The following is a 23024-nucleotide window of genomic DNA, read 5'->3' on the forward strand; positions in this document are numbered from 1 at the left end:
AGCAGGGGGTTAAATCTGGGGAGAAGTTACCAAATGGGGAGGTCACCAGTTGGCTCATTAAACTGTCTCAGTGTTTCTACAAGCAGACCAGGCTGGGCCTTCGAAGGAGAGAAGCTCCTGGACAACAGGAAATGGAGGACTATTATAGACATAGCAAAGGACCCAGAAGGACAATTAGTTGGAGAGTAGAATTTGCCTTCCCAATGGGCTGGGAAGCTGCCCTTCAACAAGGCTCATACAGGCAAGAGTCTTAGGTCTCCCAAGGTGGATCAATCTGGGTCTGACTAACTTGGGTCTTTCACTATAGCTTCAGTGTGATGCTTTCTCTCAGGTAAAATGGATAGAGGTAGCCAGGAATCATTCGGCTTTCATTTATGAAGCACCTGCTTTCTTCTAGGCACACTGCTACCAGGGCTGGGGATTCAGTTACAGATTGAAATACTCCATTCTCAAGAGGAGTTTACATTCTAATGAGGGAGTCAGAGATGGAAAGCAGGCCTTCTGGTCCACCCCTGGGCAGCCACAGACACAACTCAGCTGCCATCCCTACATCACTATTTCTAGGTTCAGGAAGTGAGAGAACTAGGTTCACTGTTCATCTCTGGTTTTCCTGGGATCCATATCTGCTCTACCTCATTTTACTTAGAAATTAAAATTTGCAGTTACCTAGAGAGAAAATAAAGAGGCAAAGCTTAGATCAGGATCTCCATAACACTGTTTCTTTGCCTTCCTGATATTCACCCATTGCCCAAAAAAGTAATGTCTTCTCACTACTGCACTTGACTAGTCTGAGAAAGAGAGTGTGGGGAGAAGGAGGGAGAAGGGAAGGAAGGGAGAAAGGAAGGAAGAGAGGGAGGGAGGGAAGGAGGGAGGAAGGAAAAAGGAAGAGAGGGAGAGAGGGAGAGATGTCATTGCTTTTGGCAGAAGGTTAGAAATGATCCAGAAAAGCTCATTCACAGAATTAGAGTACCTAAGCATCAGGATACTCCCCACGAACTCTCTATGTCTGTCTATCTGCTCCAGGCTTCACATCCAGGTCTTTGACATCTAACCCATCTACTGAACAGTCTAGACATAGGAGATATATTGAAGAATCTTGTAGTCCCAGAAAGCCCCTGGATATAGGCAGCTTCTGTGCCCATGACTAATGTGATCAGTAAATTGAATACTGAGAAATTGGATTCTATGATGTTAGGAAACTAAAGCATTGAATGCAAACATATTCAGGAATGAGTACAAAATAGTGATACTGAAAATGTGTTTTGAGACCCTCAGATTAAGGGGGCTGGTAAATTATCAAACCTTTAAGATCCTTGGAAGAGCAGTGGCAGTTCTGGTTTTAATCTTGCTGCTCAGCTCCATTTTCAGTGACCTTTGAAGCGTAGGGTTGGTATTTGATAACTAAGCTATCAGAGAAAAAGAAGCTTAGAGGGACAGTTTGATATCAACCTGGTGAGAACCTTGACACTGATCCCTGTAGTTGGAGCCCAGCTCCTCCCACATCTCCAGATTTGTAAAAAAGACTATTGAGTTTTCTGACTGGACTACTTAGAGAAATCATCCCATCCAAGTACGTGGAGGAGATAGCCCAGATGATCCCTGAGCTTGAGTCCTATCGAGGGCCAAGGTGAGTGGGGCTGCTAGGGAGCCCATTATCAGCCTGTGTGGCCATCTCCAGATGACAGAGTGGGTAAGGTCTGGGTAAAGGATGTGCCGAGGAGCACGAAGCACCGATGACTCAAGGCCAAGGGCTCAGGCACAGGAAACACTCAGCTTTAAGCTCCTGGCAACAGCTGCTAATTATCATCTTCCCGTGATTTCCACATGCCTAGAGCACCAGGTGGTGCATGAAGTACCTCCCTCTTCTCTTAATCCTCCCTCCCTTCCCCAAGCTCTTGTAGGTGGAAAACATTTGTGTTCCAAGTTCCCAGACGAGAACTCAGTTACCTCTTCTTATCTTTTTTATCTTCTTCATGTGGATTAGAAGAGAAAAAGGAAATGAATGTGACTGATGAGAATTTGTAGCTTCCACTTTTCTTCTCCACTGATTCCTTCATCATGATTACCTCTACCAGCTGAAACATATTCCTTGAGTTCTTTCTGGGTATCATGATAGTAAGTGAAGTATAATCCATGCTTTGTAGGCATATCGAGGCTAAAATACAAAGGTGCAAACAAGAGAGATTATGGCTGCTGAGTAAGTGAATATATACATCATCAGTACACATGATGTGCCAGCAACTGGGTCACTTAGGAGTTTTAGCAAATGCATATCCATACAGCACAACATCCTCCTCCACAATTTTTCCTTTCTAGGTTGGACGTTTTCCTTGACGTGGCTGCTAGTGATTGTTCCATCTCTGCTCTTGAGAATTAAAATGGTCTAAACTGAAAAGTTTTTGTACAAACAAAACTAATGCAGACAAGATTAGAAGGGAAGCAATAAACTGGGAAAATATTTTTACAGTCAAAGGTTCTGATAAAGGCCTCATTTCCAAAATATATAGAGAATTAACTCTAATTTATAAAAAATCAAGCCATTCTCCAATTGAAAAATGGTCAAAGGATATGAACAGGAAATTCTCAGATGAAGAAATTGAAACTATTTCTAGTCATATGAAAAGATGCTCCAAGTCATTATTAATCAGAGAAATGCAAATTAAGACAACTCTAAGATACCACTACACACCTGTCAGATTGGCTAAGATGACAGGAAAAAATAATGATGATTGTTGGAGGGGATGTGGGAAAACTGGGACATTGATTCATTGTTGGTGGAGTTGTGAACGAATCCAACCATTTTGGAGAGTAGTTTGGAACTATGCTCAAAAAGTTATCAAACTGTGCATACCCTTTGATCCAGCAGTGTTACTACTGGGATTATATCCCAAAGAGATTATAAAGAAGGGAAAGGGACCTGTATGTGCACGAATGTTTGTGGCAGCCCTTTTTGTAGTGGCTAGAAACTGGAAACTGAATGGATGTCCATCAGTTGGAGAATGGCTGAATAAATTGTGGTATATGAAAATTATGGAATATTACTGTTCTGTAAGAAATGACCAACAGGATGATTTCAGAAAGGCCTGGAGAGACTTACACGAACTGATGCTGAGTGAAATGAGCAGGACCAGGAGATCATTATATACTTCAACAACAATACTATATGATGACCAGTTCTGATGGACCAGGCCATCCTCAGCAACGAGATCAACCAAATCATTTCTAATGGAGCAGTAATGATGAACTAGCTATACCCAGAAAAAGAACTCTGGGAGATGACTAAAATCCATTACATTGAATTCCCAATCCCTATATTTATGCACACCTGCATTTTTGATTTCCTTCACAAGCTAATTGTACAATAATTCAGAGTCTGATTCTTTTTGTACAGCAAAATAATGTTTTGGTCATGTATACTTATTGTGTATCTAAGTTATATTTTAATATATTTAACATCTACTGGTCATCCTGCCATTTAGGGGAGGGGGTAGGGGGGGGGTAAGAGGTGAAAAATTGGAACAAGAGGTTTGGCAATTGTTAATGCTGTAAAGTTACCCATGTATATATCCTGTAAATAAAAGGCTATTAAATAAAAAAAAAAAAAAAAAAAAAAAGAGAGAATTAAAATGGTCTGAGATATTTTCTCTTCTGCTCTCCTCGCAGCACAACTGATGTCCACACAGTTGCTTCCCTATTGAAACTGTATCTCCGGGAGCTGCCTGAGCCCGTCATCCCCTTTGCCAAATATGAAGATTTCCTCTCCTGTGCTCAGCTGCTCTCAAAGGATGAGACTGAGGTCAGTGGGCCTTTTTCTTGATATCTTGTTGGAGGTCCTTCCTGGCCAACAGCCCCGCTCAGGTAAGGAACAGTTGCTGAAGTCAGAATGAGAAGCAAAATTGGGGAAGGACTTAGGTTAGATATACATAGGAACATAGGAGTGTAAAACCAGTAACATAATCACAGTATTAAAAAGCTAGGGGATTGCTTTGGAAATTACTTAGTTTAGGCATCTCTAACTCTTGGAGATACTTTTAGAAAAGGGTAGTTACCTAGCAGTCTGCTCTTGCTTTAGTCAGTCAACCAGCGCTCACTAAGCACCTCCTGGGTGTCTAGGTATTGTGCTCAGTGCTGGGGATACTGAGGTAAAAATGTAACAGTCTCCGTCCTCAGTGATCTTAGAGTGTGTCAGACAAGACAACATTTACATAAGTATATACAAAGTATAAATACAAAGGTTATCTTGTTTTTGCTTTGTTGTGGTACCAGTGACATGCTATATATATATATATATATATATATATATATATATATATGTATGTATAATATGTTGTATAATAGATAAGATTGGGTAGGTAATTTGGGACTATGTTGTAAAGGGTTTTAATAGCTAAACAGAGACCCTTATAAGATCCTAGAAGCCACTGGAGCTTATGGGGTAGAGGAGTAGCATTGTACTTTAGGAAAGTCGCATTTGTTAGCCATGTGGAGGGGAGAGAGGGAAAATGTGAAAGCACAGAGACCAGTTGGGTTTTTTCAGTAAACAAGGCAAGAGGTGATAAAGGCTTGAAATAGGCTACTAGTTGTATGTTTAGAGGGAATGATGGTTGCAAGAGAACTTGTAGAGGTAGAAAATGTAACATTTAGAAATTGTAGGGATATGTGTTTGGAGGAGTGTGAAGTATCAAGGATAAAACCAAAGTTGTAAACTATAGCAACTGTCAGGTGATTCCTTTGAGAAATAAAAATGTGTTCAAAAGTGAAGTGGATTTAGAGAGTCATTGAGTTTTGAACATGTAAAGTTTGAGCTATGGGACGTTCTATTTAAAATAATCAAAAGACAGTTGGAGATACATAGCTAGGGTCAAGAAAGAGATTAGGGCTGGATTCGTTAAAGGAATTGGGCATATTTATCCTAAAGTAGAGGAGACTGATGATGGGCAGTTGGGGAGGGGGAGATATGATTGCTGACTTAAATACGTGAAGGACTAGCATGTCAAAGGAGGGAATACACTTACTTGTTGTGTGTAGCCCTAGAAGGGAGAGACAGGAGAATTAAATGGGTAGGAAGTTACAGAGAGGCAGATTTAAACTAGATGGAAGGCCAAACATCCTGATCATAAGAGATGGCCAAAAATGGAATGGACTACCTCAAGACATAGTGGATTTCTCTTCCATGGAGATTGGATGATCACTTGTTGGGTATGCTATACTAAGGATTCATTCTGCATACAAGAGGGACTTGATGTTCCATTTTTGTAAGGGTGAGACTTGATGGTCCCTTCCAACTCTTATTCCAGGATTGAAAGATACACAGATTTGGAAATCATCTACATAAGCATAATAATTAAACCCATGGAAAGTGAAAGAGTGTAGAAAAAGAGTAGAAGAGGTCCCAGGTCAGCCTTGATGAATATACAGAGGAGATTGAGGAGGGGTCTCACAAGGAGAAGAATCAGGGGAGAACATTGTCAGGAAGATCCAGGAGAAAAAAAAGGTGAATGATCATGTCAAATGCAGGAGAGAAGTTGAGAAGAATGAGGATTAAGAGAAAGTTATCAGCTACAACAATTAAAAAAATCTTTAATAAGTTTAAATTTGGCAGTTTCATCTAAGATGAGGGTACATATTTGCAAAACATAAAGTGAGAGGAGAGAAGTGGAGGCAGCATGTATAAGAGCTTTTTACTGAGGAGCTTTGAGACATGGTTATGGCTAATAAATTGTTTTTTTCCTAAATTGCTTTTCTAGCAACTAGAGGAAATGCTGGCTCTTTGTGAAGAGAGAATTCTAGAATAGGGGAGCTATTGTGAGCTTTCCCCGTGAATAAGGAAGACAATGAAGTTCAGAGTTGGGGCTCTCAATCTATGAACTGACAATAAATAAGGAAAGCAGAACAAGGAGATATGAGAGATCTTCTCTCCTAAAGACAGGATGAATTAATTTACTGACCCCATGAATTTTGTAACCTCCTTCCTTTCATCACAAACTTACTCAAATAAAGGTTATTCCATGCTTCACCAAAAAAAGGAACAACTCCAGCAGACAGTCCCTTGGGCCCAGTAAAAACTAGACATTTAGCAAGCCCTTACTCCTTACTAATGAGACAATGCCTCTTTACTTTCTATTTGGCCCTTTGCTGCCAAGATCAGTGACCCTAAGCTATTTGGCTATTTGGAATTAGGTAGGACCCATTTAAGTTTTCAAGATTCAAATGTACAAATAAGTCCTTAGCCTCATATCTATTTTTTTTCTTTAAAAGGGTTAAAAGGTTCTTCAGCCTCAACACATTCAAACAACAAACATGATTAAGATGTTATATTTTCTTCTGAAAGATGAATGTCTTAGGAGCTTTATGCACCTAGTTGGATTAAAAGCATCCTTCATCTGGAGTGGGGGCCAGGGAAGTTGAAAGGGAGGCAGAGAAAATTAACATTTGTCAAATAATTGTACTGTGACAAAAAAAATTCTGCCAGTAACTCCTCCATCTTCTATGCAAGTTTTGTTTAGAAACCTAGTCTTTTCCCCCATTTAGGTCATTGTTATGCCTCTATCAAAGTTTCATTGATTCCTCCTTTTTTATCCTACAGTCATTTTTATTATATACACTAATCTCTCCCATACATGTTTATACCAGAATCCTTTAACAGTTAAGCAAAATCCACTGACTCTAGCAGAATAAATGAAACATTTCATACCTTGATGTCTGTATATATCTTGTATGTGTATATATATATAAATTTATACCCAGAGGAGAGAAGTGTGTTCCAAGATGTGTTCTCCAGGGTCATGGTTAGTTTTATTCTGATCCCCAAATGGGGTCATGAAGAATCAGACACAACTGAAAATGGCTGACCAATTCTGAGTTTTCAGTGTTGTTTTCATTTACAACCGCTGGAGCCATCATCTATGTCAGGGGTCCTCAAACTTTTTAAATAGGGGGCCAGTTCACTGTCTCTCAGATTGTTGGAGGGCCGGAGTATAGTAAAAACAAAAACTTTGTTTTGTGGGCCTTTAAATAAAGAAACTTCGTAGCCCTGGGTGAGGGGGAAAATCGTCCTCAGCTGCATCTGGCCTGCGGGTCGTAGTTTGAGGACCCCTGATCTATGTTGTTGTTCTCATTTTGCTTTCTGCATTCCGCATCAGTTCACTGAAGTAGAAGCCCCACCCTGAGCATGATTATTTGTCTCAATCCTGGGGAAAGCTCACTGTAGCTCCTTCTAAGCTTCTCTTCAGTTGCTGATTCTATGAATACTCAAACTCCCCCCATTCAAGTAGAGAGAAAAACAAACTTATTATCCAGAGTTTTGACCAAAAAAGAAAAAAACAAAACAACTACTTTCTTAGTGCTCCAAACCTCTAGTTTCCTCATTTCCGAGGGAGGGAAGGAGAATAAAACTTCTAAGTGATGCTGTATTGTTTCATCTCAGCCTAAGAAAGTATGCATACATTCAAAGTAAAATTATTGCCTTCCTTAAATGATGTGTGGTTTTTTTTCCCTCCTATTTGGACTCTAAGGGCACTCTGGAGTTGGCTAAGCAAGTGAAAAATCTTCCTCAGGCAAATTATAATCTTCTCAAGTACATATGCAAGTAAGTAGCATTGGGAGTGGGTTGGGAAAAGGGTAGTAAATGGCTTTGGTTAGTTGTATTGAGAAGTTGATTCTCCTATGGTGAAACAAAGCCAGTGGCCCCAAATAATATCCTTAATGTTTCTCTCTCATCCTAGTGCCTTACCAAGTCATTTCCCTAAGCCGGAGCATTCTTTGCTTCTCTCATCCAACCTTCCTTTCTACTTTAGACTCTTGGGTTCTGCCTTAAAATTTGTTCAGGGTGTAATTACCATTTTCTCTAAGCAAGGTAGGATTGTTTGATTAAAGCTTGGAGGAGATGGAGACTTAAGTGAAGACTTTGGAAAATCACCTCTGTATTGAATGTGAAACTTTTAGAATCATAAATAGGACAAAGAGTCAGGTTTTGTAAGTCCCTTTTGTTCCTATTCTGATTTGAAGCTACCCCAACCTGCCCTTTCCATAGTTTTATAATTGGGGAATATGAAAGATATTGACAGTGAATAGTGACTTCCCGTTGGCCAATAGATCAACATATAAATTTCCTTTTTTTTCTTTTTTGCATGAGATAAATTCAGTTGGCTAGTTAGGAGATCTCCCCGCCCCCAAACAATAATGGGTGTAAGTGTGGGAATGGGAGTGAGGAAATAGATAATTATTGAATGAGGGTCAAGGGGAAAAGGAAGTACCCAGCAAATATGGAACCAATATTCTGTTCCTTTGTTTCTTGGATTTTTCAAGGTTTTTGGATGAAGTTCAGGCTCACTCGAATATAAACAAGATGAGTGTCCAGAACCTTGCTACAGTGTTTGGGCCAAATATCTTACGTCCCAAAAAAGAAGATCCAGTGACAATCATGGAAGGTACCAGAGGGTTTTGTTGGGCAGTAAAAATCGAAAGCAAGTTGATGTGGGTCACGTACACTTGAAGGCAAATCAAAATTTCCCGACAGAAGCCCACTTTGCAAAACCACTGTAGAAGTGAGGTCTTTGACAAAGCTAGTTCTCTCTCTACATCTCTTTTTAGCCTTTACATGGATTGATTGCCTTCAGGCTTTGTTGACATAAATATGATGGTGGCTGGGACTGAAGATGGTTATATAATTTCATACATTAGCAATCAGTAATTATGCTATAAATCATTAAGGAATAGTGATTAGGATGAAAGACTTAACTCGGTTTTTTTTTAATGGGGTCTTCATCCTCTTGTGTCTGTTATATACTGAAGCATTTCTGAGTCTCATAAGGCACATATCATTTCCAAGCCTCAGTGGACTGGGCTCATCACAGGTAGGTCCTGATGCATTTGCTAACCTTTGGAACCAGAGATTTTATACAATTATAGATTAAGAGAAAAAAGGACCTTATACTGAAAATTATCTAGTCTGGCCCCCTGTTTTTATAGATGAAGCAACCAAGGCCCAGAAAAGTGAAGGGAATTGCTCAGTGTCTTTCCCATAACAGGCAGCATGGTTTGGGAACTGAGTTTCTCTGCATCCAAAATTAGCTCTTTCCACTGTATTACCCAACTTGATGTGCCTTTGTTCACACTGAAACTTTCCTCTCATCTATAAAATAAAGGCAATCTTCTGCCTATAATCACCTGATTATAGGAAGGATCAAATGAGATAATGTGTGTAAAATGCTTACAAATCATACACATGCATACATATACATATATATGTATATATATAATTTATTCAAGTTAAATGAATGATGTCCTTTGCAAACAGTCTAGCTTTTAATGAATTGATGAGCAGACAGTAATGAGCTCACTTTATTGAGATCAGCAATAATTTAGATATTGAATTGAGTACCACTAAGCAGGATTTCATGGCCACATGCCTTAGGTTAGTAATAAAATCAGGTGGTGTTAGCCCAGGATATAAAGAACAATCCAAATGGACTTACTTAGTTTGAAACTTCACTATAGTATTTTATTTTCCAAAAATATGTGAAGATAATTTTTTCATCATACATTTTTGTAAAACTTTGTAATCCAAATTTTTCTCCCTCTCTCACCCCCACCAAGACACCAAACAATTTGATATAAGCTAAATAAATAGGCAGTCCTTTTAAACTTATTTCCTCAAGTTTGAAACTTCAGTAGATCACTAGGGACTTTGTATTTACTGATGCAGATTACAGCCACTCAGCTAAGATTTCTCATCCTAAGTGATTTGTCCATGTTGTTCTAAAAGGTTCTTCATGAAAGATCCACTTTGTTATAAAACTTCTAGGTCTTTCAAAATTTTGTGCATACCAACCGAACACCTGGGTTTTGTAAAAGAGTCGCAAAGTATTCTGAGGAAATGTGGTCATTGTTCCTTCATAGCTGTAGGAAGAGTCAACCTCAACTATCATCTCCTCTACCATTTGCATAAAACACCTTTCTTCTGTAGCAGGTAGAGACCACACAAGCTTTTTAAAACATCTACTTTTTATGCATTGGGCTTATGCATTTTTCCATTGAAGCCATTTGAAATGAAAACATCCCACTTCAACTTGGAATTGAACAATGGCTGCCCACCTGCCATTTTTATTTTACTCAGGCTTTTCCTTGCTGAGGTCATGTGCTATTTCCTACACATGACAGCATTGGTGGAAGCCTTCTGCCTGCATATATCCACTATGCAATATGTGAAATAAATGGACCCTTTAACCTCAAAGAAGAGCTTAATTAATCTTGAAATGGCTTTAGGATTTTTAGGGGATAGATATGAGAATTTATGATTTTATTAATATAAGGAAATCCTGGAGGAAGAAATTCCCTCTATCAATGTAAAATAGCATCTTCTCTGCATTGCAATACGAGTCTTGTCTAAAATATTGCAGTTGAGTGATTCATATAAAGATCACCAACTTGAAGGCAGGTCTTCCTGGCTCCAAGGTCATCTCTTTATCTGCTCTACCACAGTGCCTTTCTTTAGGATTGTTCTCTGCCACAAATTAATGTTGTTCATATTTACTTAGATATTTGAACAGTTTACATTTGACTTTGATTCTACATGCAGCACTCATAAAGCTTAACCATCACATTTCCTAAGTCTCTTCCCCGGGATTTGCAACTGTTCTTCTAAGATAGCATGCTTTCAGTGTTTACAGAATGTCCAAGGCTACACCAAGAATAGAACTCTTAAAATTTTGGTGTTAGGAATAGACTGGGCATTATTGTACTATGGATCATTTGTCAAGACAGGGAGCATATGTGATATGTTGAGACAATTAAGGTAGCATAGTGGATAGATATCTGGACCGGAAGCTTCCCTTTTCCACCTCTCTCACTTTTCTGTATTGCCTTACCCCCCTTAAGATTATAAGCTTCTCAAGAGCAAAGACTGCCTTTCTGTTTGTATTTTTAATCACTTAGCACTATTTTTGGTACATAATGCTCAACAAATGCAGCAGACTTGACTTGGATCCAGGATGATCAAATACCTTTTCAGACATTAGCTACATGACCCTGAGCAAGGCACTTGACCTCTATACTAATGCCATTTACTGTCTATAATTGCTGTTAGGATCATGTATGTGTATGTTATGTGTATGCATAGATATGTATATACAAATTATATGTATATATAAAATTTTTGTATGTATCTATACAGGTATATAAACAAAGTTGTCTATATGCACTTTGTAAATTTTAAAGTGCTTTATGTCTTAGTTCTTTTTATTACTCTTAGATATATTTCCTAGTCTTCCAGAACCCAGCATAATACACATTGTACAGTCACTCAGTAAGTATTTGATGATGAAGCCCAGTTTGATTCTAAATTGTAAGATCCCCAAATGTAAATGTTGTACCTGATAATCTTACTTTGTGCATCACCTAGAATGGAGTTGAAGTATATAATCACCTAGTGCTATTTTGTCATGATGGTAATCATGATGATATAGTAATGGTCATTTTTTGAGAAGTAATTGATCATTATTTCCTTGACTACAGATGGGACTAACTTAATCCATTGTGTCACCCCTATTTGACTGGCTGCATTGTCCTTGAGGCAGCTAAATAGAGCAGGAGAGTTCAATTCTGGCCTCAGACACTAGTTATGTGACTTTGGACAAATCACTCTGCTGGCCTGTAAAATGGGGATCATAACAACAATAACCTCACAGAATTGTGGTGAGGATCAAATAAGATATTTGATAAGGATATATCATGATCCCTGCCACATTGTGAACAAATGCTTATTCCTTTCCCTTTCCCTTCCTTTCTTGGAAAAAAAAAAGAAACTCAGCCATTGTTCAATCCCATTTTGAAGTGGAGCATTTCTACTTCAAATGGCTCCAAAGGAAAAGTGTATAAACAATTTGTTGACTCATAAAAAAGTGGGTGTTTTTAAAGTTTGTGGGGCCTCGGCCTGCTACAGAAGAAAGGGGCTTTATGTGTGTGGTAGTTGAGTTGGCTGTTCAAACAGCCATTGATTTAGAAAGAATGGCTTGCATTTCTCTGAGATACTTCATGATACTTTTAGAAAGTCTAAAATTATTGGCTTTGTCATCCCTTTTTTGTCCCCTATCTTCCTCCCTTCCCATCCTACAGATTTTGTTTTCTGTCCAAAGGTTTGAAACAATGATCAGAACCTAAACTTTTGCTCTGAGTCTGATGTATAAGTACTGAGGTTACCTGCTCTAAAGCCTGGTTTCCAGAGCTTGTTTATAATTGTGTATGTCACTAGACACAGGTAAATAACTTTGTGAGATGCATAACACATGAATGAGAATCCAAATGAAAATCTTCATCCAAAACAAAATCTTGTTTTGGAAGATTAACCAGCTCTTTGACTGCCAGGATCATTGAATAATCTGTCCTTCTTGTTCTTTTTAAAATAAGTTTTTTTCATGTTTTTTATATTTATGTATACTTGGCTTTTCTAGTTGGATTGCCCAGTATTCCCAATATGTTATTCGGTCATTTTAGTCATGTTCTACTCTTTGTGATCCCATTTGGAGTTTTCCTGGCAAAGACACTGGAATGGTTTGCATTTCCTTCTCCAACTCATTTTGCCAATGAGGGAATTGAGGCAAACAGGGTTAAGTGACTTACCCAGTCACACATTAAGTTTCTGAGCACAGATTTGAACTCACAAAGATGAATTTTCCTGATTCAGACTGAGCACTCTCTCCACTGAGCCACCAAGTTGTACCTTCTCCCCACCTACCAGGTAGGGGAGAGTATGTTGTTATTCCTGTTGTTCAGTTTGAATCATGTCCCACTCTTCATGACCCCATTTTGAGTTTTCTTAGCAAAGAGACTGAAGTGGCTTGTCATTTCCTTCTCCAGCTCAATTGACAGATGAGGAAACTGAGGCAAACAGAGATTAAATGATTTGCTCAGGGTCTTGCAGCCAGTAGGTGTAATGAAAACAAGCTCTTAACCTGGAAGTCAGGAGGCCTGCCTGGGTTCTGTTCCCAGCTCTGCCAAGAACTAAATTTGTGGGAACTGAAATAAAGTTTCTTAACTTTTTCGGAAATGAAGTTAGGCTATGTGATTCCTAAGAATACTTCCAGCTGTAAATAGATGTTTCTGTGACCAAGCATCAAGCCTCCTCACACAAATTCTAGTTCTAGTTTTGCCATTGGACAAGTCTTCAAGACGTCTGTTTCCATCATCTGCAGAATAAGATTGAACCAGTTAACCTCAAAGATCATAATGTTTGAATCCTGAACCCTTCTTTACCTCTACTCCACCTTTCCCATTTGGCTAAATTTTGAGCAGCTGAAACTTCAGCCAAACTAAGGGCGTTAGGTCTGGATGCAGAGGGGATTGATTGTGCATGAATAGGCTTCATGATTGCAAGGCTTAGGGCTGGGAGGAACAGTTAGACTGTTGGTTTTGATGTAGTTCCATGAATTTTTATTTGTGATTATGTTATAAAACCATGTCTACCAAATCCACCCCAGGGGAAGGGCCCAGTTCTGGGGCATGACTCATTCTAAAAATGTAAAAGGGTTTAAATCATTTCGTTAAGTACAACATGGGTGAGAAGAGAGGACCAGGATCCATGGGTATCTGTCAGCCCCAGCTCAGATAATAGAGAACTAGGTTTGAACCCATCAAAAAGTACAGTCAGCCAATAAACATTTATTAAGCGCCTAGTGTATGCTAGGCACTATGCTAAGCTCTGTAGAGAAAAAGGCAAAAGACATTTCCTGGCCTTAAGGAGCTCACAGTCTCATGGAGGAGACATAAGTTAGCAAATATGTACAAACATGCTATGTATAGGATTAATAGAAAATATTAACAGAAGGAAGGCACTAGAACTAAGAAGGTAGTGGGAAAACCTTCCTTTAGAAGGTGGGGTTTTGGCTAGGACTTGAAAGAAATCAGAAGACCTTTCTAGTCATAAGGGATGCCAGAGAAAATGACCAGATAGATATTTCTACCTCTGTCTTGTTTCTGGATCAGCAAGGAGGCCCATGACCCTGGACAAAGAACATGTAGGCGAGAAAACATAACGTATAAAAAGAAAGACTGAAAGGTAACCCTAGGTTAGGAAGGGTTTTGATTTGATCTTAAAGGTGATAGGGAACCACAGGAATTTATTGAGTAGCAGAGTGATGTGACTGGACCAGCACGTGAGTAAAATCACTTTGGTGACTGAGTGGAGAATAGATTGGAGTAAAAAGATTGGTGGCAGGTCGACCAGCTAGCAGAATCCATGGATAAGGTGATGAGGGCGTACCAAGGTTAGGGATGTATCAGAAGAGAGATGTTGCAAAGCGAAATTGGCAGACCTTGGTAACGGATTGGGTGTTGGGGCAGCACAGATAGTGATTGAAGAGAAGGAAGGTTGGGAAATTGCAAATATGGTGGTCTTTATACATTGAGCTCCCAAGAGGCGATCTATACAACAAACATGTAGATTATACACACACGTGTATGATACACTTGTGATATGTGCTTGTATATTTGTGTATATGGAAATGTGACATAGTATACATATATGTGTAGTGTATATACACATATTTATGATATATGCTTATTTGTGTATACAAATATACATTTATGCAATATATTCGTGTGTGTACCTATATACATGTGTATGTATACTTACATATTTACACACACATGCTCTCTTAGTTTTTTGTACTAAGCTCACGATTTCATTGCTATGCATATGGATCGAAGCACTTCCTCTACCACAACAGACCTATAAGTACAGCTTACAGAGTTCCTATAATCCCTAACTTTGATACGAACACATAGAGCCCAGTTTGGCACACTATTTAAGCTTTCTAGGTGCTCTGGGCATTTATGAGGTAGATTTGCAGAGCCCTAACTAGGACTTTTTGCACCCAGGGAAAGAACTACAAACTGCTCATTGTACAAACAGCATAAAATATACCCTCTTTTTGAGAGGTAGGATGAGGGTGGTGGAGACCCCATGCAAAGAGTCAAAGACCCTACTACCAAGGACATTATGACCAAAAAATAGGAAGACTGGCATGAAACCAGAGCCACACCAAGGAAGGGCCAGAGCTCACCCCAGATCACTAATTCTTTTTGCTAAGCAGTAATTGGGAGGTTAAGAAGCAGCCTTCTTAGGGAGAATGCTGACCTCAGGTTCAGGAAAGTCTGCATTCATACAGCTCAGATTCATACTCATGGTGTGATTTGGGGAAAAGTTACTGTACCCCTCAATTCCCCAGGACAACTCACCACCAAAACCGTTAAGTTTCAGAGACAGTTCCAGTAACCTACACAGTTAAAGGATAAATTTTATCCTCATCCACAGCAAAAAAAGTAAGTGTATCATGCTGAGTTACTACACTTGTTACAGCTGTGTAGAGAGCCTAATAAGCTGCATGCTGAAAGTGTCTATATATATTTGTGTATATATATATATATATATATATATATATATATATACACACATATGTGTGTGGGTTCATACAAATATGTGTGTGTGTATAAATATCTGTGTGTGATGGAAAAACTGGAGAATAATTAGGAAATCTCATTCAGGATATAGTTTTTTAAAAAGGGAGACCTCATCGAAACCAGCAGACAAACTTCCAGCCTTTATGTATCACTTGATTAAATTTAAAGAATTTTGAATCTAAAATTGGCTCCCCATTATGCATCTGAAAGTAAGGTTAGATATTTATGTATTGCCCAAGGTTTGAGATGATAAGAACCAAACATCTTTTTTACCTTTAATTTCAAACCTTTGGGAATTTCTCCATTGCTATAGTGATAATTATATTTACCTATAAAAAATATACATCCATAACAACAAAAAAGCAACATACCATGGTGAGGTGGTATAGATGACTATTGTCCAGGAATGGGGAGAGGGGAAGGAACCAAATTTAACCCAAAGCTTGGCTTTGTGCAGCTCGGGTTGAGTAGTCTTAACTCTTGGACAGTACAAAAATAACCATCCACCAAAGGTAAAAACCATTCTCAGCATGCAGGCCATACCAAAACAGGAGGCAGGCCAGATTGGGTCTCATGGACCACAGTTTGCTGACCTCTACCATAGTGGATAAACCACTGGCTCCAGTATCAGGAAGAAGTATGGGTTCAGAGCCTGGTACTCCCCTTAATCTCTCTCAGTGCCTCCTAGCTGTGTTCCAAGAACAGAATTTCCAGAGCAAGTGCTGATCTGAATGGCTAGAGGAAAGTTCTTCACTGAAAGTCTACATTGATTAAATTACAGGTCTGATTAAAATAATAATATTAAGAGTTTAAGTGTGTATAGCACGTTAAAGTTTACAAAGCAGTTTTGGAATTAAGAACCTTGCAAGACAGGTAATCAAAGTATCATTCATACTTAATTGTTACTATCCTAGTTGGCTACGGGATATAAACATTTACAGAGGACTTACATGGCACTCCAACATACAGATTTGGAGAACTTTTACATATTTCCCATAGTAACCTTGGTATAGGGAAAGAAAGAATAAGCATTTATTAAACATCTATTATGTACCAGGCCCTATGGTAGCTCCTTTTTATAGGTGCTATCTTAGTTGATCCTTCCAACAATGCTGGGAGATAGATGCTATTATTATCCACATTTTATGATTCAGGAAACTGAGACAGGGTCACACATCTAGTAAGTTCCAAGGCTGGATTTGAGTGTGGGTCTTTCTGAGCTCTCTCTACTATTCCACTAGCATCCTTAGAGATTTGGGGTTAAGAGGAAATGAGAGACTATTATGTCCAACTCCTTCCTTTTACAAAGGATGACACTGAGGTAAAGAAGTTATATAACTAACTAGTAACTAAGGCAGGATTTGAACTTGCTGACTTTAAGTCCAGCACTCTGCCATCTATTGTACCACCAATTCCCTATATATTGCATAGGTTGACTTTGGCTCGCCAGCAGAACATTCATGGTGGTATCTTCTAGGAAATGTGGATTTGGAGATATTTATTTTTAAGAATGTGTTATGTATATAAGTGTCAATGAAGGCTTAGTTCCATTTACTTTTAATATTGTAAAACTATATGTGTGTATAGTTTCCTGTATGTGTATATATTAAGTGTACATACAAAAATATATGCATATGAACACAAATATGTATCTTTAACATGTTATATATAAACACAATAAGTATATATACATAAATATATATGTATATGTAACATGTATATATGCACATAAATGCAGATATATATGTATATACACATAAATACAAATATACATGTATATTAAACTATTTCCAGAGTGGAAATTCCCAAGTATATGTCTAGTTTTTCTAGTTTGCATTCTGCCTGCTATTTCTATGGGGGTGGACCAGCAAGTTCTCCTGCATCATGGCGGGAACCTCAAGCCCTCACAATCTCCCTCTGCTTCCTCCCAGGTACATCCCTTGTCCAGCATCTCATGACAATCCTGATTAGCAAGCACAGCCAGCTCTTCAGTGCTGCCCACAGCGATGTTTCCGGTGATGTCCCTCCCAGTGATACCCCAGCCCCAAAGCCAGAAGTCAAATCTGCCCCTCCACGTAGCGCAGCAGAATGGATCTTGGAGGAGCATGTGGAGGAAGGCTGGAAAGAGACCAACTCTCCCGGTCTCACTGATGGACCTTCTAAGAGGACCAGTTCCCTGGACAGTGCCACGGTGGGGACCCTTCCCAAGCCTACCCAAGAGCGGATCAGTCGGCGTACCCAGATTTGCCCTAACAAAGCCGCCACCAGTCCCAGTAAGAAGGTCCAAACTTTGCCCAACTGGAAGTACTCCTTCCGGCAATCGGGGGCCAAGTCGGGGAGCCCTAAGCTAGTCAGCTCTTCCTTGGACATCAATACTCTTCCCAGCAGTGGAAACTGGCTCATGAATGGGCTGTCCTCCCTTCGAGGTCACCGTCGGACCTCCTCTGGCGACAGGGCCAAAGACTCCAACTTACCGCAGAGACTCTCCACCTATGACAACGTCCCTTCAGGAAGTCCTTCCACGAGTGCCCACAGTGTGGCCAGCATGGCCTGGTCCACCTCTTCCTGCGAGATCTCTGTGGTAGACTCAGTCAACAACTGCCCAGTCTGCTACGCCAGCGGCTCTTCACCCTGCAACTCGGCCCGCTTCGAATGGCCACCCCAAGGCTCCCCAGCTTCCAGCAATGACATCAAACTGACAGAACTGGGGGACAGTACTGAGAGGCTGGCCGTCTGCGTCAGCACCCTGAACGGCAGCAGCAGCGAGGGGAACAATTTTAACACCATGTCCAGGGACTCAGTGCAGTGTTCTCATGCCCTGCAGAGCTTGGTCACAGAGCTCAAGGCAGAACTAAGCAAACAAAAAACTGAATATGAGACTAGTTTGAGAAGGTAAATATCCCCCCATGAGCCTTGGGATGCTCGTGATGCTGTCGCTTTGAGCCTGGCATCAGGGAGCCGTTTTGGTACAGATCATGACAATCTTAAGATTAGTGAACCTTGAATATTTCCAGCACAGGCAGTTGGGTTCTGATCATTGGATGTATAAGGTCTTGTTGCTTTGGGGTCCTTGCGTACAACAGAAAATTGTTGTAGAACATTTGCTTCAACCTAGGAAGGTTTCAGGTCCTCTCACTAGTATAAACCCCTTCCCTCCTACAGGGACCATGTAGCTGGTCCCTAAAGGCAGAAGTTCATTCATTTTCCAGGGGGGAAAGATTCTCAGGACAGAAAAACCAAGTGAAGTCGCACTTCAAGAGTTTTTCCTGGTGTGTGTTATAAGGAAAAAAGTTAGGTTCCCATATAATTTGTATAGGCAGTTATCCGCCCCTAGCATTATGGTTTCATATGGTAGACCCAGCTCAGTGAATAAGTTGCTGAATGAATGCTAAATGAATAATAGCTTTTGTTTATTAGAACACCTTTGATCTGAGAACTCAGAACTCTGAAATCATCATAAAAACATCTGTCTCATATTCTTTGGTGCCTAAAGGAGATTTCTAGAAGTGTGGGGGCTGGGGACTGTCTTTTCTGGATAGATTCTCATGTCTGGGCTAGCTTAAATATAGTTCTTCCCAGTGGAAAAGGAGTGATCTCTCTGGCTCTTCCAAGTTCCTTCCAGCCTCATTATTCTGAGTCACTGTGGCAATAGAGCATGGGAATTTGCCCAGCAGAGATCTCAGCTCCCTGGGGATGCTAAGCAGGCTGGCACAATGTGGAGATGGGCGATATTCTAGGGTCTCTTCGTAGGAGATGTGTGATGGAAGGTATTCTTCATGGCTGGAGATGTATGTTAGGGTTTCTTACAGAGACCATCAAAAGAATAGGGTTCAAGTCTTAGTTTTTTGGTAGCACTGTGCCTAGCATATACTAGGCACTTAATAAATGGCTGTTGATTTTTGGGACTTTAGCCTCATAACCAAGTCACTTCACTTCAGTTTCCTCAGTTGTAAAGTGGAGGTAATAACTTCTGCTTGCCAACCTTACAGAGCTGTCATGAAAAAACTGTTTTAGGAACTATAGGAGATATAAAAGTCTAAGCAAGGGTGGTGGTGATGTCAGTATTTCATTGATAATGGGTAATTATCCTGATATCAGGTCAAATCAGCTCCTTTTCCACAATTTTTTGGGGGATCCTTAGCTAAATGACTTGTTCAGAGTCATTTTTATTTTTTATTATTATCATAATAGAGAATTAAAAAAAAAAAACAGATATTAGGAAGCTCTTTAGTTGCCATCTTGAATTCCAGGCAGTAATTTAATGAGTCAAAGAAACATAGGACATTATTAGGACTGAAAACTAAGATAGGAAAATGATTAGTAGAGAAAAATTTATAGAACCTTTAAATTCTAGGAGAGAATCAGATTTTCTTTTGAAGGAGGAGAATGGTTTTGATAGATGTTGATCTCCAAGAAAAATAAGAATTACTCTAACCTTTTCCCCAATAGTTTTCCTCATGAATATTGACCTCTGAATCCTGAGAGATCTCTCCTGAGATAGAAATAATGAACAATAGAGGGGAAGTCTCTAGAGAGATCATGAAGGCAGAAGTAATAGGACTGGTAACTGATTGGCTCTGAAAGGTGTTTGATAATACTGTCAAAGTTGCATTCATAGGAGAGCAGATAAATGATGCTGTGTTGACAGATATTAAATCAGGTGGGAGAATACTATTTGAGAATGTTTTTTAGAATATTTTTGATGTAGGATCACAGATTTATAACTGGAAGAAATCTTATAGGCCCTTGTGTCCAGTATTCTTATTTTACAGAGGAGGAAACTGAAGCAGAGAGAGATTAGTTGACTTGCTTAGGGATCTACAATTAATAAGTGTCAGAAGATTCAACTAAGGTCTTAATGATTCCCTAAGTCCCTTACTCTCTATTACATCATGTAAATTATTCTCTTTGAAGATGTTGTATGAGTTGTTAGTGATATATTCAAGACTCTTCTTGGCAGTTGGAAATATAAAATATATCTCAAGAAAATCAGTAATAGAGATAAAGAACAAATATTCATTGCCTGTGAACAAATGTTAGGTGATGTCAGAGGAGAGTGTGAAAGAAAAGGAAAGAGTCTAGGACAGAATGATGGGTAAGACTCAGTAGAAAAGACATTTTCACCAATTAAAGAGGTAGAAGAAACAGGAAAATGTGTAATCTCAGAAACCAATGTAGAAGAGAATATCCAGAAAGAGAGAAGGAGATGGAGTCAGTACTATCAAAGCCATCAATCATTTTTGTTCTCTCATTCTAGCTCTTCCTCTTTAATGGTTTCTTCTCATCTGCCTTAGAAACATGCTCATGTTTCCCATTCTAAAAAACTCACTTTCCTTGACCTTGCTTGCCCTATCTAGTTAACCTATCATTCTCTTTTGTGGCTAAACAACTTAAAAAAGTAGTTTCTGTATCTAACCATTCTTTACAACCCTCTCTTCCCCCCAACCCTTTGTAATCTGACTCCTATTCTCACCATTTATTTTACTTAAAAATGACTTCTTAATCACCAAATCTATTAGTCTTTAAAAAAAAAAGTTTTATCCTCCGTAACCTCTGCACAATTTGATATTGTTGACCATCTCCTCCTCCTGGATCCTTTCTTTTGATTTGTGTTTGCAAGAAATGGGATCAAAGGCCCCAAGTAAAGGGATCCTTGTTAATAAAGAATAGAGATACCTCTTCCTCTAATAAAAGAGGTAAGAAGACAATAAGCAATGATTCTGACAAATTTTGAATGAAATGAGAGGCTAAGTCATCTGCAATAAATGCAGAAGTGGGAGGGTAGTTGGGGACTTGATGAGAGATGAAAAGGTTTGGAACAACAGCTGTGGGAAATGAGGTAAGGAGTTATTAAGAATAAAGTAGAAGGATTTCTGAGAAGCACTGAGAAGCCAGCTGAAGTTAAGCACTATAAATTTATAGTGTTTGAAATCAGTTTCTTTTAAATAATTTCCCTGGTGGTTCTCAACAGCCCAGGAGCAGAAACCAAAAAACCAGGTGTTGAGGATTGCTTAAGATTGAAGATTAGTAGATCCAGTGATAAAAAGGCTTAGAGGGATGGCCAATGAATTACTAAAGTGAACCAATAAAGTCAAGGCTGGTTAAGAAGGTATGTCATTAATTAATAAAGTGAAGGCTGATTATAAAGGTATGTCATTTCATAATGGTTCAGAGTAACTGGGAGAATAAGAAGGTCAAGGATCAAGAAATCACAGTGAAAGCAAAGATCTGGTTTAGAGTGATTGAGAGAAAAGCTGGACGATTGTGGTGGGAGAGTATCATTTCAAAGTTCAGAATCTTGGACCATGTAGTTGTGTGACTAAAATCAGAGAAGAAAAGAATATTTGGGGGATTGAGGAGTTTAGAAATTTAGAGGCCAAGGTTATCAACATCCTTTGAAAGGATGATGGCAGGAACAGTAGAAAGTAAAAAGCTGATCCCTGTGCTAAAGTTACTGAGGAAATTGGATACATGATAGCAATAAAGACAAGAAAAGAGTGATGTAGAACAAAGCTTCTTAAATTTGTGGGTCACGACCTCATTGGGGTCACATAACTGAATGTGAGGGTTGGCAAATTATGATTTATCAGTAAATGTTTGATTTTTATACCTACAAAGATGGGGTTATATAAAATTTTCTTGGGCAAAAAGGGATCACGTGTGGAAAAAGTTTAAGAAGCCCTGATGTAGATAAATTGCCTGAATTTCCTTGAGTGATGGTAGAAGTGGAAAGTCTGGCAGAAACAAGCAGAGAACAAGAAAGCCAAATCTTGGCCCTATAAGTTAAGGATTGTGGAAGGAAAGCCACCAATAGAAAAGATTCCCAAAATGCCAGGATTAAATTGGAGCAAGAAGATGAGAAGAGTATGGGCAGAAAAGTCTGAAGGTAGGGAATTTGTTAAGAAGACCATAAATGTTCTGAAAAGTATAATAAAAGTGGTCAGTAGAGATCCAAATCATATTAGAATGGGCCTGGGAAAGAACAAGACCATTCTTAACAGAAATGAAAAGTCGAGTTAGTAAGCATTTATTTAGCACCTACTGTGCCTTTCCTTAGGAAGCAAAGTACCATGTGAGGTTCAAAATGCTTAAATATTAACCAGAGGATCGAAGGTGTTTTTATGGATGAGGTGACATCTTAATTAGGCTTTAAAAGATAACTTGAGAATTCAACAGAAGAGGATAAAGAAGAATACGTTGTACTTAGGGAATAGCAGAAAGGGAAAGAAAGGGATGCAGGACTTATTTGGGGCATATATTAGGAGCATGGATAGATAGGGAACAGCACAAAAGGAAAAGCTGCAGGGCTTATTTGGGGCACATATTAGGAGCACAGATACATAGGGAACAGCAGAAAGGGAAACAAAGGGATGTATATTAGGAGCACAGAGGATATAATAATAATTGTTAGATAGACTGAAGTGACACATTAGTAGACATTGTCAAATTAATTACCTGACAGGTGTCAAAGACAGTAAAAGTGCTTTCATTTGAGAAGTTCCCCAGCAATGGCCATTGACCCTGGGCAGAGAGGACCACATGGGCAAAGAACTAGAGGAAAAGAAATG

General features: G+C 39.2%; 1 protein-coding gene across 8 annotated transcripts in view; it reads left to right on the forward strand.

Moving 5' to 3' along the window:
- Positions 1 to 23024, forward strand: part of ARHGAP22 (Rho GTPase activating protein 22) — a 398531-nt gene that overhangs the window by 368128 nt on the left and 7379 nt on the right. For all 8 annotated transcript variants that reach the window (XM_031956285.1, XM_031956287.1, XM_031956286.1 and 5 more), the window contains 4 exons: positions 3664 to 3796; positions 7515 to 7588; positions 8308 to 8429; positions 17388 to 18348. In XM_031956285.1, coding sequence (XP_031812145.1) covers positions 3664 to 3796; positions 7515 to 7588; positions 8308 to 8429; positions 17388 to 18348 — 1290 coding nt within the window. The remainder of the gene's footprint in view (positions 1 to 3663; positions 3797 to 7514; positions 7589 to 8307; positions 8430 to 17387; positions 18349 to 23024) is intronic.

This window comes from Sarcophilus harrisii, chromosome 2 (genome assembly GCF_902635505.1).
Source record: "Sarcophilus harrisii chromosome 2, mSarHar1.11, whole genome shotgun sequence".
Classification (NCBI taxonomy): Eukaryota; Metazoa; Chordata; class Mammalia; order Dasyuromorphia; family Dasyuridae; genus Sarcophilus; species Sarcophilus harrisii.